Source organism: Adiantum capillus-veneris, chromosome 16 (genome assembly GCF_014529385.1).
Source record: "Adiantum capillus-veneris isolate H3 chromosome 16, ASM1452938v2, whole genome shotgun sequence".
Classification (NCBI taxonomy): domain Eukaryota; kingdom Viridiplantae; phylum Streptophyta; class Polypodiopsida; order Polypodiales; family Pteridaceae; genus Adiantum; species Adiantum capillus-veneris.
Window position 1 is genome coordinate 134,733,718 of NC_140946.1, and position 15,471 is coordinate 134,749,188.

At 39.3% G+C, this 15,471-nt stretch overlaps 1 protein-coding gene across 2 annotated transcripts in view; it reads right to left on the reverse strand.

The window, feature by feature from the left end:
- Positions 1–10,788: 10,788 nt before the first annotated feature.
- Positions 10,789–15,471, reverse strand: part of LOC147439914 (fatty acid amide hydrolase-like) — an 80,651-nt gene continuing 75,968 nt past the window's right edge. For both annotated transcript variants that reach the window (XM_086485644.1, XM_086485645.1), the window contains exons 13-20: positions 12,807–12,887; positions 12,622–12,725; positions 12,445–12,537; positions 12,181–12,249; positions 12,016–12,080; positions 11,842–11,903; positions 11,653–11,748; positions 10,789–11,309 (exon numbers count right to left, since the gene is read on the reverse strand). In XM_086485644.1, coding sequence (XP_086341770.1) covers positions 11,259–11,309; positions 11,653–11,748; positions 11,842–11,903; positions 12,016–12,080; positions 12,181–12,249; positions 12,445–12,537; positions 12,622–12,725; positions 12,807–12,887 — 621 coding nt within the window. In that variant the 3' untranslated portion in view covers positions 10,789–11,258. The remainder of the gene's footprint in view (positions 11,310–11,652; positions 11,749–11,841; positions 11,904–12,015; positions 12,081–12,180; positions 12,250–12,444; positions 12,538–12,621; positions 12,726–12,806; positions 12,888–15,471) is intronic.

Consider the following 15,471-nt stretch of genomic DNA (forward strand, 5'->3'; position numbering starts at 1 on the left):
CTCTTTCATAGATCTCTAGATTTTTGTGCATGATGTGTCTGTTGCTACAAAGTGGCTTGGTCTACCCTATGCTTGTATTTGAGGTACAAGATTCCCTCAAGACGGCATAGTCTCAATTATGCTGCAAACATGTCAGTGAGAGATAAGACGAGACTCTTTTACGGATCTCTAGATTTTTGTGCACAACGTGTCTATTGCTACAGAGTTAGAGCGATCATGCTCCAACGAGACACACTGGCTTGATGCTCTTAGGATAGAGATGCCTCCAACCACGGAGATGAGCGACATGGAGTTTTTATATATTCTCATGCTAGAGGCGGATATGGTGATGCTGGGACATGTGGATACAATCCCTATGGACAATGAGGGAGTGAAGACTATCATGGAGTCAAGATTGACACTTCCATGTGTGACTAGTCATGGTGGTTATGTAGTGAGTATTGAGACACCTACTACATATAGATTGGTAGAGGTCACTGCACATGGCATTGCTGCCACGAATATGTTTGTAGAGATTATGCATTTGCTATCAACCTTAGGGACTCTCATGTATGACCTCTAATGTCAAGACGTGACATAGCAACTGCAGTGGGAGCATTTGTAGTTAGGATTGTTAGTCGTACAATGACTCACACTAGCATGATGCATCATGGAGCAGAGGGTATGCATGTTGATTCTAGCAGGGATGTATGCTTTTGCACACAGCTAGAGCCTATATTGCAACATGCATCGACTCAGAGAGCTAGTGGGCATAGGTTGAGACAAGATTCCTCCTTACACCTCATGTACAATATACTAGGTCCTATAGTAGCACCACTTATTGACACATTTGCCTTTAAGTGGGAGATTGTTGAGGTAAAGGCAGTGTGCCTCTTATCACGATTCGATGTGCCAAAGGCGTCTATCAATGTGAGCTTGAATAAGTGTACTTTGTTCCTACATTTGTGGTGTGTGGTAGCCTTCCATGTGCACGTCATGCCTCTAGTGCTTCGTTTCTTTAAGGCATCAATCGTAGTTAGTGGGATGCACACATGCACTCTCTCATTGCCTCCAGGATCTGTTTCTTGAGGCAATAGTTGTCAACAATCTCTCTCTCTCTCTCTCTCTCTCTCTCTCTCTCTCTCTCTCTCTCTCTCTCTCTCTCACACACACACACACACACACACACACACACACACACACACACACACACACACACACACACACACACAATTATAACTGCATGAAAAAGAAGCTCCTTTGTCTGCGGCATAGCTCTGTGTGTGTATGTGTGTGTGTGTACGTGCGCGCTACTAATGTCTTGGTAGAAAAATATTTCTCCGGGGTGAAATGTTCCTTAGGGAATTCATTTGAATACACCTCACTTAGTGACCAAATGCATTCTCTCCAATCTTCTTCCATAAGTCTCCTATCTTCCATGACAACCGAATGAAGCTCTATGCCCAACAGAAGGGCATCTATCTCTCCACACTCACAAACAATGGGAAAATACCCACAATGCAAAGTTAGTAGGTTCAGGTAAGGGAACCATGAGGATTCCTCACCATGACTGCTTTCATACATGAGGGCAACTACCAAGCCAAGGCCTCCCCCTAACTGTGCATTGTCCAAGTTTTGTGCAATCCTTGTTGTCCTGAAGGTCATGTAGGCATATAAGTTAGTATAAAAACAATGGCACCCCAAACTCACCACAGGAAATACCATTGTTCACACTCTCCACAATCTCAAGGCCGTCACTGATTTGGATACCCCAAGATGCCATCCATCTTAGGAAGCTCTGCAATTTTCTCCTACATATGCCCCACACACCTCCTTTTAGCTTAAACTTGTTCCAAATTCATGCACAATAAACCCAATGTCCTTCCTTCTCCTTCATTGTTTGGACTCTCTCTTCTGCTATATGCAATAATTGTGAGCTCCAGAATTACGCTCCAGACTTAGCTTTGCCTAAATTTTCACTTCACAAAATTAGCTCCATTGGCCTATAGTGGCATTGCGTACAGCCTATTGATGCCTCCATCAAATAAACAAATGCCAAGTGGCATGCCTCCCCTTGTTGCATTCCAAAAATTGGTATTACACAATCAAGGTAAAGAGAGATAAATCACGTTTCAAAAGTACTCATTTTGAGATATGCAAAAATGCATTTTGTTAGATTTTGAAACATTTTTTACAAGCTGTTACCCCTACTAACAACTTGCTTTTCAAAAGTTGAAAATGCTTCATGAAGTTAGTATGGTGAAGGACTTTTTGCAATCAACAGTTCTTCTATGTCGATTTTTTTTTTGAGGTGAGACTTTTGTAATTAAGAGTTTTTCTATGGGGAAAAGTTTTTGAAGTGAACACATTGCTCACATACTATAGATTTTTGCTAAAAATGAAAAAGGTCAAGGAGCATTTCAAAATGATTTGTCACTAGGGCCAAATGGCATTTCAAATATTTCAAATGCTATGGTGAAGAGGTTTGCAGGCTGGTATTCACAAAGCTCAACTAGGAAGCATTTCAAAATTCTTATTAGAATGATATGGTGAAGACAATTTGGGTTGGTAGTCACCATGGTTAAATGATAATCATTTCAAAAGTTTCTTGAAACTCTACGAGGAAGAAGCAATGATGTTGGTTGGAATGAGCTAGATTGCTTGACAGCTATTCCAAAGTTGGGCTCATAGTAATTAAATTCGTTTACATGACCCAATGACCAAATGAGAGACTCTGACTTCACATGACTCCTGATGACTAGATGAGAGACTTTAGACTGCAAATGACCAAATGATAGACTAAGACTTCATACGACTTGACATCAGAGTTTGGACTAAAATGAAAAAGACAACTCACATTATGAGAAACTGAATGAAGACAACTCAAAAAGTCATTCAGATTCAGATTGAGTATACAAATGGCTACACACGTAATTGGATTTTGGGTTATAGAGGTCAAATGATACTACTGACCAGCACTGGTGAACTCTCCTGATCTCTAGGGTACGAGATACAAGAGTCAAGAAACTAGAAGAAGTTATGTCGAAAAGAATCTAGAGGACCCAAAATGACATGAATAGGTCCTATTTATAGGCATGGGCATTGGGTTATGTCTTGTAGCACAATCGTACGGTATGAGAATGCTACCTCTGCATGGCATCTAGCTACTGGTAGTGACTTTTGAAAGCATCAACCTATAGACAAGGGACTGATCCCACCATTTACATTCCTCCTCCCTTTTCTTAAAATTTTTCATAATGAAATATTTAGATATGAGGGTTTCATCTTTTCTATTTGCCTTTCCTCTTATCAAGTGCCTTCTTCACTACTGGCCTCTAAACTTGATCAAGTGTCTTATGAGAAAATAGCATTGGTGGTCCATAACTTTGATTATTCCATGCTTGTTGGTCACCATCTAATTTTGGGGCATCTGGGTAGTTGCATTCTCCTTCATAATAAGTCTATATCTAGCCTCCTAGTCCATTTTCTTCTTTCTTTTAGTTAGCATCTCTACATCATAGGGTGTGAGCTAGTGCCATTGCTTTGTATCATGATCATACATAGTTTTCTTTGCCCTTGGTCAACCTTGCTCTGGCCAGTTTGCGATAGATTGAGGCAGTTGTCATCCATAGAGGCAGCTGATTCACCTTGATTTTGACTTTAAAGATAATCTCAAACATTTTTCTAAACTGGGGTTCACGACTGGTCTTGTTGGGAAAATCCTTCTTTGGAGTTTTTGATGCTTGAGCAGGCAATTGAAGGAGGTCATACTTCACCAACTGCCCTAGTTGGTCCTTCCACTAAGTCACCATTTCTTTGAAGTTTACTAGGCCATCTTTCAGCTCAAAAATTTCTTTTCAATGTCATCGAGCATTGATTTTCGAGATACCCACAGAGCATTGGTATGCTCAATCTAGTCTCACAGATGGTTTAGTATCTAAATATATGTTATCTTGTATGCAGGCTCATTGTAAACCGGGTAGATCATTGGGTAGTTCAAATTCATGCATGGGTAGGGCTTACATTAGCATAGGTGAGTTTGGAACATCTTTTATATGGTCCATGACTACTTCATCATTTTCCAAACAATCCTAACCAAAAGCATTGCCTTTGATGCTTGATGCATTATTCTCTAAGAGATAATAGCTGCCCTAGATCAAGTATTTTCTAGACCAATTTTCATATTCTACAGTGTCACCTTGATCTCATTTTTGACATCTTTCATGCACTTATAAGTCGGTCTATTCCCAAATAGCATCTTCATGTGAATTCCTAGACTCTACACATTCATAGTGGTCATTTTCCTCAATTGAGGGATTCCGTCTACATCTGCTTGGGGAATCACATATTCTGGAATTCTTTCCAGCACTTGAATGGCATTAGGTGGGAAGGCAACTCACATTCTTCTCCATCATTATATTTTTGGGCTTTCCTTTTGGCTACCATTCTTTGAGCTGTAATGAATAGCTTTTCAAATCTCTCCAAATATGAGTAACCATCATCATCTTTAGATAATCGTGGATGTGGATATTTTTTTCTTGCTTAGCCTTTTGTTCAGACTTAGAATTTGATTGGATACTGTGGAGGTGGTGTATGGATCTTCATCTATCTAAAAAGCTTTCCCTTTATCCCTATGTACTAGAGCAAGATGATTCTTCGTGCCTCCGATCTGCTATGTATCCTATGTTTGATCAAGCTAGTTGCTTGGTGTCTAATCTGGTTGATTATATGAAGTCTGGCAGGTTGCTACTGAGATTGGTCGGTGTCTTCTCAACCTGACTAGATGCTCGCCTTTGATCTAGAGCATCGGGGTCATCATCATTTTGGCTTTCAATTAGATTCTAAATTTGACTTTATAGTATCATACTCCTCATCTGAACCCTTGTCAGTGTCTTGATTTTCCAATGCGTTAGTGTATTTGAAAGTTGATTCCTGCAAATCACTTTCTATATTCTCTACTAGGTTTTGTAACTCTTCCACATTCAAACTTATATTTCATTCAGACTCAATGATATCTACCAGAGACTGAAAGATACACCTATCCACAATATTAATTGCTTCATCACACTATTTGCCTCTTTTAGATTGTCAATCGCTACTTGCTTTTGGTCTAATGTTGATTTATGCTCATCAATCTTCTGCTTTAACTCTTTGAGATTCCTCTTCCCAGCCTTTAGATTGGAATTGATGAGTTCCATTTCTTCATGCTCTTGCTTCATTTTTTGGATGGTCTGTTTGTATTGTTTGTTGTTTTCTTATTCCTCCATGAGAGCATTTTGGAGCTTCACAAGTTCATACTTCCACTCATCTATATTCTTGATCTCTTGTGCCAGTTGTTGCCATAACTAGGCTAGTTCCATGGTCTCGCAATTTCTCTGGGCCTCTATCATCTGGGACATGACACTGATGATAGTGTTCTAGCCCATTTGGATAGTGCCTATGTAGCCATCTATGATGGAGTCCACATCCTTCTTATCACTATCAAAGGTTAGCACTGGAACACAGTAAGGTAAAGGGTAGTCTAAGTGAAGTGTCCATTTGCAATTTTCCCACAAGAGGTTGGTTTTGAAGTGCTTGCAACCTGTCATGGTTGTTGTAGTGGCATGGGCCATGTAGGTGCTGGTATTTTATTGTTCAAGTTTCATGGTGACTTAATCCTTACTAGCTTAGGGGGTTCTTTGTACAACTCAATGGATATCTCTAGAGTTGTACCTGGTGGGGGTACTATGACCTTGCTATTTGATGTCCCATCTGCTAGTTCAATTGTTCATGTAGCCTATTTATCTTCAGATGTTTCTAAGGGTTTCTTCACCTCAACTTTTGGCTAGTCCCAATACTCTTTTGACAATTTCTATTTTATAATAGGTTGTTCAAATGAGCTTGCCTGGTCTGTTTCCCAGAGCATGCTTCTCAAATGTTGTTGTAGACTGCTTTTGGCTGCCTCTCAGGTCTTATCAGTGCTAGTGTCTAATCAACCTACTCTACTGATTCTTTTGGCTTTGGTGCTAGTGCAACAATTCTGGGATGCGTTGTCACAGAGGTGGTCTAGTAGAAAAACTATCAGATGTATTATGCTTTGAATAGATGTTGGATTTCAACCTTAGCTATTTAAGCTACCAGATAATTATATAGAATCAAACTCAGATTGATGGGGTAGTCTTTATTCAGAGCTCTGGTAAGCGGCATCCCGAATACCTTCTTGAACATTGTTTTATACAATCAAACTCAGATTGATGGGGTAGTCCTTATTCAGAGCTTTGGCAAGCAACATCCCGAACACCTTCTCAAACACATATGTTAGATTGTTCTTCAAACTTAGGGCTTCAGTTGCAAATTTACAAGCTGCTTTATGTTCCATGCCTCATACTAGAATACCTTGCCCTCTTGATTTCCTCTTTGTCTTTAGATCATGTGTTCCATTAGAAATCTATCGATCTCATCAATTGTACATGCTTTAGGTTTTTGATGGTAGGGTAGTTTGAATTTGCCTTTCATTGATGGTGATTGTCACTGTGCCAGGGTTAAATGTGCCTACTACATGCTCTATAACTACCATGCTATAGGTATCCTTGTGGGATACCCCAATTTTTTAGCAACTGTTTTTCTTCATCCTTGAACACATACTTACTTGTGGCTTGTAAGAGATGGCTATAGGCTATTCTTCCTTTGCAACTTGTTCTGCTGCTAAGATGGCCTTCATGGTTTTGGATGCCTTGGTCTTTCGGGTTTAGTGGAGAAAGAGAACTCACTAGTTGTAGTTGGCGATGGAAACATATCACAAACTAATTGGATGTCCTACACAATGGGTGCAGGTAAAATATCGTGTGAAGATGGCTCTCTGCAAGAGGCAATGCATTTGTTTAGTTCAATGTTGTACACCCTAACTAACTTTGGAGCCCAAATTACAGAAGTATTTTGCATTTTTTAGGACTTTAGTTTACAAAGAAGTAGAAGACTCTTCGAAACTAAGAAATACCTTATAAAAGAAAATTAAAGAACATTTGGATCAAGGAGATCTTATCATATTTGAGCTGGATTTGTAAGTTGTCCTAAGAAGACAAGGTAAAACACATAGGAGTCATTTGTGCTTTGGTGAGCTCTTGAAATGTTTCAAAGTTTGTTGGTATTGTCTCTAATAAATGAACTTGTGAACATTCAATCTCAATTGTTTAGTCATCTCCCTCTAGTTAGAAGTTGTGTAACCTTGTTCAAAAGTCTTCAAGTTGTCCATGAAAGGTGTTAACCTTGTGGCCCTTAGGCGAATAGTGGCTTCAATGTGATCGCATTCATAAGATCAAATGATAGTGTACAATGGACTCTTTGTGTGCTTAGTATCCCTTTCAACATGGATTTCACCATATTGTAAGGTTGTAGGGCATAAACTAACATAGCTTGGTATATCTTTAAGAGTGCTCAGTGGTTTGATGTTGTCAAAGCTGTGAGGTGAAGAAGCAAGCCTATCAATCACTTTAAAGGGCATAAGAACATGGTAAAGATTATGAAATTGTTGCTCCTCTCAAAATTTTCAAGGTGTGGGTTTCCTAGATGTATTCATGGGGAATCTAAAAGAGCAAGCTGCATAATATGTGCTTATATTTCTTACAAGCATATATGCTACATGTCTTGTAGAATTCTTGGGTTGCATTGACGTGTGACTGAGTTTATAATTGAATTTGATTTAAGCAACACAAAACCACTTCAAATAGATCTGTAGTGTGGTAAACCACTTCAACCACTTTAACTAATTCGTTTTAAGCAACACAAAACCACTTCAAATAGATATGTAGTTTGAACAATTGTGGTAAACGTTTAACACACACTCTCTCTCTCTCTCTCTCTCTCTCTCTCTCTCTCTCTCTCTCTCTCTCTCTCTCTCTCTCTCTCTCTCCCTTTAAGAAGAGAAACTACAAAATATTGATGGCTACGGCACATTTGAAGCAAAAACTTTTTGTTTAGTTGCTTTCTTAATTTTTTAAAATTCCTTATCATTTTTTGTTTTTATCATGTGCTTTTTCATGGTTTAACTTGAAATCCACTTTAAAAAATTTACATCTTGTAACATCACTACTTGCTTGAAATAGATATGTATATATTGGTTGATATATTTAGATGATATGCCCATGAATGGAACTAGATTGGATTGAAGTATATTATTTGGATGTATGTATCCAAAATTATGTTTACCAAGAGAATCAAGCTATCATTTACTAACAATTTCTACTCAATTGATGTAAGTTATCAGCCCGAACATATAGTATTTCACAACTTTTTTCCTTCACTTGTTTTTTGTTGCTCGATGCTTGTTCCATAAATGATAAGGCCAACTTATTGGCTACATTTTTGAAAGTGCTAGCAAGGGTATTATCTCCATCAATTCCCGTGCCTTTCTTTTAGAAATAGCTATTTGTGAGGAAAGCACTACTCCATTCTCCCAATATGCGACTCAATTTTTAGGGTACTGTAATGCATCACACTCAAAAATCCCTCATCCACTTCTAAAAAGAAGTGGCTTCCACCCCAAAGGTTTGTATCATGACTTGGCCCCTTTTTTGCTCCAAAATCTCCTTTAGATATAATCAAGTTCATATTATTAACTGAGAGAGTAGCAAGTTAAATGGAGAGTCTAGGCTCCTAGCATACTTCTTTTTGGGGGAGTGGTAGGTATGTAAGAGTGATAGATCCACAAAATAGATGCATAAGACACTGAAGAAATTATACAACGAAGACTCTCCCTTTGTCGTAAGCAACTAGGTCTCACTTTGTCCCTTCCAAACCTTTGGATGGTAGTTGAGTGGAAATCCGAACCTACTGCTTGTGTCAATTTGCAGATGATACAAATGCCTTGCTCTCCAAAACATTCCTCATCCCTCTTCACTTTTGGCGAACACTTACATAATGTTGGAGTTGGGCTTACTTATCAAATCATTCTAAGATATTGTTAAAGAATTCAATTACTCTAAAGCCTTCTAAAGAATTAATTTTAAAATAAGGATTAAGAATTCAATTACGCCGCGCAAAAGAAGGGGGGGGGGGTTCCAATGGTTGCAAGACTAGGAAAGACATTTCCAATGGCCTTTCATCTTTCAATAAACTAAGTAGCAGTACTATAGTTTTCGGTTGAAACTTTAAATGAATATTGGGATGCATTTGTTTCTTGCAAGGAGATTATGGTCCTCAAACCATTTTGTAACTCAAACTTGTAAGTTCTTTTGAAAGTTTGTAGGAAGTTCATATGGGGAGGAGACTGCCATGTCAAAAAAAGCCCTAAAAATAATGGAGTATATGATGCCTCCCTAAATAAATGGGGATCTTGATGTAAGAGACATTTCAGGTTGCAATCAAGCTGGCCCCAAAGTGGGTTGTTGGAGCCTCCCTTACATATATTGGGCTATGAGATTCTTCAAAGGATTTAAAACCTTTGACTGTCACCAGGGGTGTCGATTTTCAACAATCCTCATTCCTTGTGATCATGCAAAAGGGGGTGCCTTGGTCATCAAAGGTGATCAACTTTGGTAGCCTTGGATGGATATTCCCCAAGCTCAAGCTCCACAACAATACTACAACAAACAACCTTTTTTCTATCCAATCAAAATACTTATATGAAAGAACGATCGGTTTCAACCTTTCTCAACCGGTTTATAAAGACAATAGATCAACGTTCTCCATACACTTCCCTTTTAACCGATAGAAAAATCTCTTGAAACAAATAAAAAACTCTTTCAAAGAAATTGCACAATGTGGCCAACTCATAGCCTAGAGTTATGTTTATTTGGGTGCAAAACAAAATCCGGCTCTAAGCGTGTAACAAGAAGTGTGGTGTTTTGCAACACACAAAAATGCATGGTAGTGACACATGGCACTGCTAATCAAATCTTTTAAAAATGGCAAAGTTTGATCAAAGTCAAAATTTGAGCTATTTTTTCACATGTTATACAATTTTTTCGCTCAAATTTTGGATGAAATATCTCCTTTTCCTATTACTCCGAAACAATATCACTGAAATTTGAATTACCACAATTATTTGCTAAAACACATTTCTCCCAAACACTGGACTGATCCCAAAGCAAGATGACTGTAAAGGGTGCTTTTTATTTCTTCCCTATACCTCTACATAATTATAAAGGGTGTTCTCCCCCCTCCCCCCTCCCCCCCAAAAAAAAAAGAAAAACCCCAAAAACACTTTACCTCTGTTTAATCCCTTGATTCAAGCCTAGGGTGCATACAAACCTAAAAACACCTCTTATCAGGAGAGTTCGATGGAGTCGCTTCTAAGGTCAAGAATTGGATAAGTGGAGAATTTTTGTGGTCCTTTTAGAAACATCATAATTATCCTCATTTCTAGGACACCCTTTTGGTATAAAATCTATCTATATAGACTACTCTTTTGTTACCAGTGAAACATTGCTTGAATGGGAACCTCAGATTTAAATGGAAAATGAAGGCTATTCTTTCAAATACTGCTCTTTATATCAGCCACCTATCTCTACAATAAGATGATAGCTACTGGTGAAGAGTCTACTGAGTATCTAAAGATTAGGTGTGTGAGATGAGAGATACAAAGAGAATTATTTTGAAGCTGCCAGAGGCCAAAGAAGTCAGCCAAACAAATTACATGTACCCAATCTTCTAACAAGTTGCACCTGGTATCAGATTTCATAACCCAGCTATCTATTAATTTCATAACCAAACTAAATGGTCAAATGACTACTTAAGGGGACACTAGAGTCTGATTAATGGGATGCAGTTAACAACTTGTGGGCACACCAGAGCCACCTCGGGTTCATCCCTTAAAATGCTTTACAAAGAGAAGAGATCAATGACACCATTGTTACTAGTTGGAAACACCCTTATATAAAGATCTTGAGCAATGCCAAAAGGTTAATGCCTCTCTTACAAGAGAAAGGAAGAACAAAACGTTCGCCGTCATTCACTTGCCATGTGGCACTAATTCACAAGCTTTATCCAATGGTCCAAATTGCTCCCAAAAGTTCCATGCTTTACCAAGGCCCTTACAGTCCCAGCAAAAAGATGAAGAACGCATTTACATTGTTAAGGAAGCCCAAAGCATGAGGAGTGATAACTGGCACTCGCTCTCATCAGCAGGTGCATCTTCCTGTGATCAGAATACTAAATGCATATGAATGACTAATGCCTGCCCTTAGAGGTTTTATTCAGCCCCCCAAAGTAAAAAATGCCTGCTCCAATGGGAGCATATCCATAAGTTATGGTACAACAATAATGAAGCCTTCTGCAAGCTGAAAGTTATACTTTGTGCTGTTTTATGCAAGCAAGTCGTAGAAGATCTCAGGCCGCTTCGTAACACACAAGCTCTGCACAATACCAAATTGTCTAGTTGTAACACTGTAGTCTTCTCCAATAAAATAAATGGGAAATTAGCAAAATGCCCCTTAAGGATAATCCCAAGATGTCCCTCATATTTGACAAATTTTGTCAAACATGAAAAAGGATTTAATACGTAGAAATTAAAGCAATCCATCCAATATTGGTATAGGGGTATTTTGGTAATTTTTCCAAAATAAATCTATCGGCAAATGCACCAAAAAACATTTTATCAAATTAAATTATTTATGGCTCTTCAATTTGGGGCTCAACTCCTATGTCAACACACCACATTATGTCACAATTCAACACTAAAGTACAAAGCCACTGTACCTCGATTGCATACGCTACCCTCAACAATGTAGCCTCCGACCATGGTGGGCCAAGCAGCTGTAGTCCAATTGGCAGACCATCAGCATCATAGCCAACCTGTATAATTTCGATAAATACATAAAACTTTGAGACACTGAAGCATGATAACATGCCACTAAATCATAGTCTATGGTGGCTGTCAGCTTATACCGGTATTGTGATTGCAGGCAGACCAAGAAAGTTGGCAGCAATCTGGTAATGCATCATCTTTGCTGACCACATACATGAAGCACAGATGAGAATTGAAATTTTGTTGCATCTTAAGCCACTGAAATATGCTAGGGAACTCCCAAATCTCAGAAATGTTAACAGATGGTGCATTACCTCCTACAACATAGTTTAGCTCCCCTACTTTTAGGGCAGCTTCTGGAATTGGTTGTGCAGTACACCTAATGGCACACTACATTGTGTCAAGCTCAATTTCCAATATTTAAATATAAATAATTGAGGGAAAAATGAAAACTAAGCATTATCGAGCGTCTTGTTTACCCTGATGTTGGAGTCACTAGGATATCAGCCTTTTTGAAAATCTCCATGTGAAAGTGCATTTGCCTATGCCTGAGATCAAAATGGCGCAAAAGTCTTTAAGCATATTTCGCAATGCCTTCAGTATGCATGTGCACAACAAATTCCTTGGATACCACCAGCTATGAAAGATAAGTTGCAAACCCCTTACCTTCATCTCTGTGATGTGAAGGAATCATATTGGTAAACCATGAATAGCCTCAGAAGGACGAGGACAAAAAAACTTACCTTAATCTCTGTGCCGCAAGGAACTCACGATTGGTGAAACATGAGTAGACGGCAAATGAGACGCGAGTATCAAAAGCAGACACTTGTCGTCCCCTGTGTGGACATTAAACACTCGTCAGCACAGCAATATTTCCAACTTTAAACAAACGCTGTTTTCCTTGAGAAGATTTCCAATACCATTTATTGTAGTCGAGTCCAAGTGAGGTCCAGCACTCTGAGCCGATGGTGATATAATGTCCTAGTCGCATCTCCTCAATTTCTGGCAGAGTCACCTCAACCACCTTTCATCATCATAAGGAAGTTGTTGACTCAAAGACTGAAAGTTACATTTGACAAGCATGTAACTGTATCACCTCACCCACCTTACATCCATAGCGTTGTTGCATAGCATTCAAAGCTTTGTAGCAAGTTTCATGTACTGTCTCATCACAATCTTCAAACCACTGCATAATTGCCAACATTGACAGATATAAGGTTTGATGGACAGCAGGCAACCACACCATGCATAATCTTGTTAAAAATCTTAAGAGTAAACTTGGCAGACCAATCCTCTTTAGTATGGACTGTTTCAGCCAACTGAAGGTCTTGGGAGTTCGTTCATAAAGGTGTTCAGTGCAGAGTTGCTGGCGTAAAGATGTGCTTCCACTCTTACCACGTGAGTTATTCAGTGCTGACAGGGATGTCTTTTTTCTTTTTCCTTACGCTTTTCCTCCTGTCTTCTTTGGGACCTTTAAATCTCGCGGTGTGGAACTTTAATGGGGTTCTTAGATTTGGTGCTGGGATGTTCGAGGATACATTCAAGGAGACGGACATCATTTTCTAGCTAGAGACACCAGCCAGACGATGATACACTGCCTAGAGTTTTGGGTTAGAGTCAGAAGTCCACTTGCAGGAAGCAGGCAAGGTTGTCTTTGGGTAAGAATGGCTTTGGGGATGTTTTAGTACTTTAAAAGGAGGATTTGCATCCTATTATTGAGGTAGTGGAGAGATGAAATGGCATGATATATGTGGGTTCAGATATCTTGAGGGCTACATAGCTCAATACATTGCCACATGTTATTTCCCACTGGTACATACTCATTTTGTACCAAGAAATAGCCACCAAACTGGTCATCATGGGGAAAGGGACATTTGAGAGTTTTCGAGAGATGGTCTTTAATGGCCTTGATATATGGCCAATGTTTGGCAGCCTCATATGCCATCCACTGAGATTGGAGATGGAAAGGCCATGGTGGATTCTATTTCATTGCACAGATTATGGCAAGCTTGGGTTTTGGATTGAAGATGCGTCATGTGGTCTACTTTCTTTATGAACATAGTCAATCTTCTGGAATAATTGATGGTGAGCTTACAGAGTTATGGGATCTTGGGTGTTTAGTCAGGCAAGGATGCCCTTTAAGTGCCATGCTCTATGCTATTGCCAATCATCCTCTATTGCTTTACTTGGACTCCTTGCCGGCATCCGATCATTTGCATGGATTAGAAATACCTTCTCGCAATCATTTTGTTGCCCAAGCGTATGCTGATGATTCTATGTTCAGGCCTAGAAATCGTTTGGATGATGTTCGTTGTATCATCGATGCCTTGGCACATTTATGGGTTGGCTGCTCATCTTCATGTTAACTTCAGAAAATCTAAGCTTTTGCCATTGCATCAAATGGATTGGCATTCTATATTATGGCCAAGTGAGATAGTGAAGCCTTATCAGCTATTGTGGCATCCTGGATATCCTTTGGCTTGGTCGGTGAACAATGCCAAATGTTTGGATTGGGTTGAGTATAAAATTAGATCCAAACTACAGTAATGGAAATTGTCTACTTGGCCATTACATGTACGACTCAGAATAGTGCAGTCCATCTTGATGGCATATATGCAATTTTTCCTGCCATTGTTGCATTGGCCAACTCGTCGTCTTCGTGTTTTCATGTTTCGGATTTTGGATCATTTTTGGTCTACTTGCTTTCATAAGAAAGGGTTGCGACTGCTTGCTATGGACAAATTATGCACTCCAAAAAAGTGTGGTGGTTTGAATATCTTACATTTGTGTTCTCATGTTATTGCAAGGAAGGCCACGTTGTTATTGGTACTGGTGGAACAAAAACAGCCATGGACACTGATGTTGGCTTTTTTGTGCTCTCATGCAGTTTCTACACTTGCCTCTAGTCATTGGCAGCCTTCCTTATTGGGATGTAGTTTTTAGAAAATTTGAAGCTACGATTCCAAGGGACAGTAGATGCCACAAAGCAGTTGTCATGGCATGGTAGAGATGATGCGAGTGGCAATTCGCTCAAACTTGAGAGTTTAAATTGGAGTTTGGCTTTTGATCAACGGTCTCCAAGACATGCCTATTTTCTTTCCCAGAAAGGCATTGACGGATGCTATAGATGCTAATGGGAATGTACTCTCGTTTCGACAAGCTGCTCTAACTTTTGGTCTTGGAATTCATTACAGACACACATGGCAAATCATCAAAGAGATTGTGGATTCTAGATCTCCCATTTTGTCGCTCGTCGCTCAAGATCGACTTTGTGATTGGCATTATGCAGGATCCTCGATCCTCTCTTTATCTGCAAAAAAGGTATATTGCCATTTGCAGTCATCTTCCTGGCTAGAGGAACACTACAATAAGGTATGGCATATGGATAAAGGTACTACATGGTGGAAGTTATGAAAATGGGGCATGCTAAGCTTCCCTTGAGAGCGATAATTCATGTGGAGATGTATTCTTGGGGTTCTCCCAACTAGTAAATTTTCTTCACTTAAGGAGGATTGGCCACCTCGTGATGCGTTTGTTGTGGTGCCGCTATTGAGAATATTCCACATTTATTGTGGTTTTGTTCTCACATGCAATGGTTTGTGGATTACATCTCTACATGTCTTCGCAACCGTTTTCCTTGGATACATTTTGGCCGATATTTCTTGATGTTTGGCGTGCTTCCACCGCTGCTTCGGTCCTATGCATACTTTTTCGATTGGGTAGATTCTCGGTGCTTTGGAGATTTTGGAAAGCGCGTAATTATCTCATGT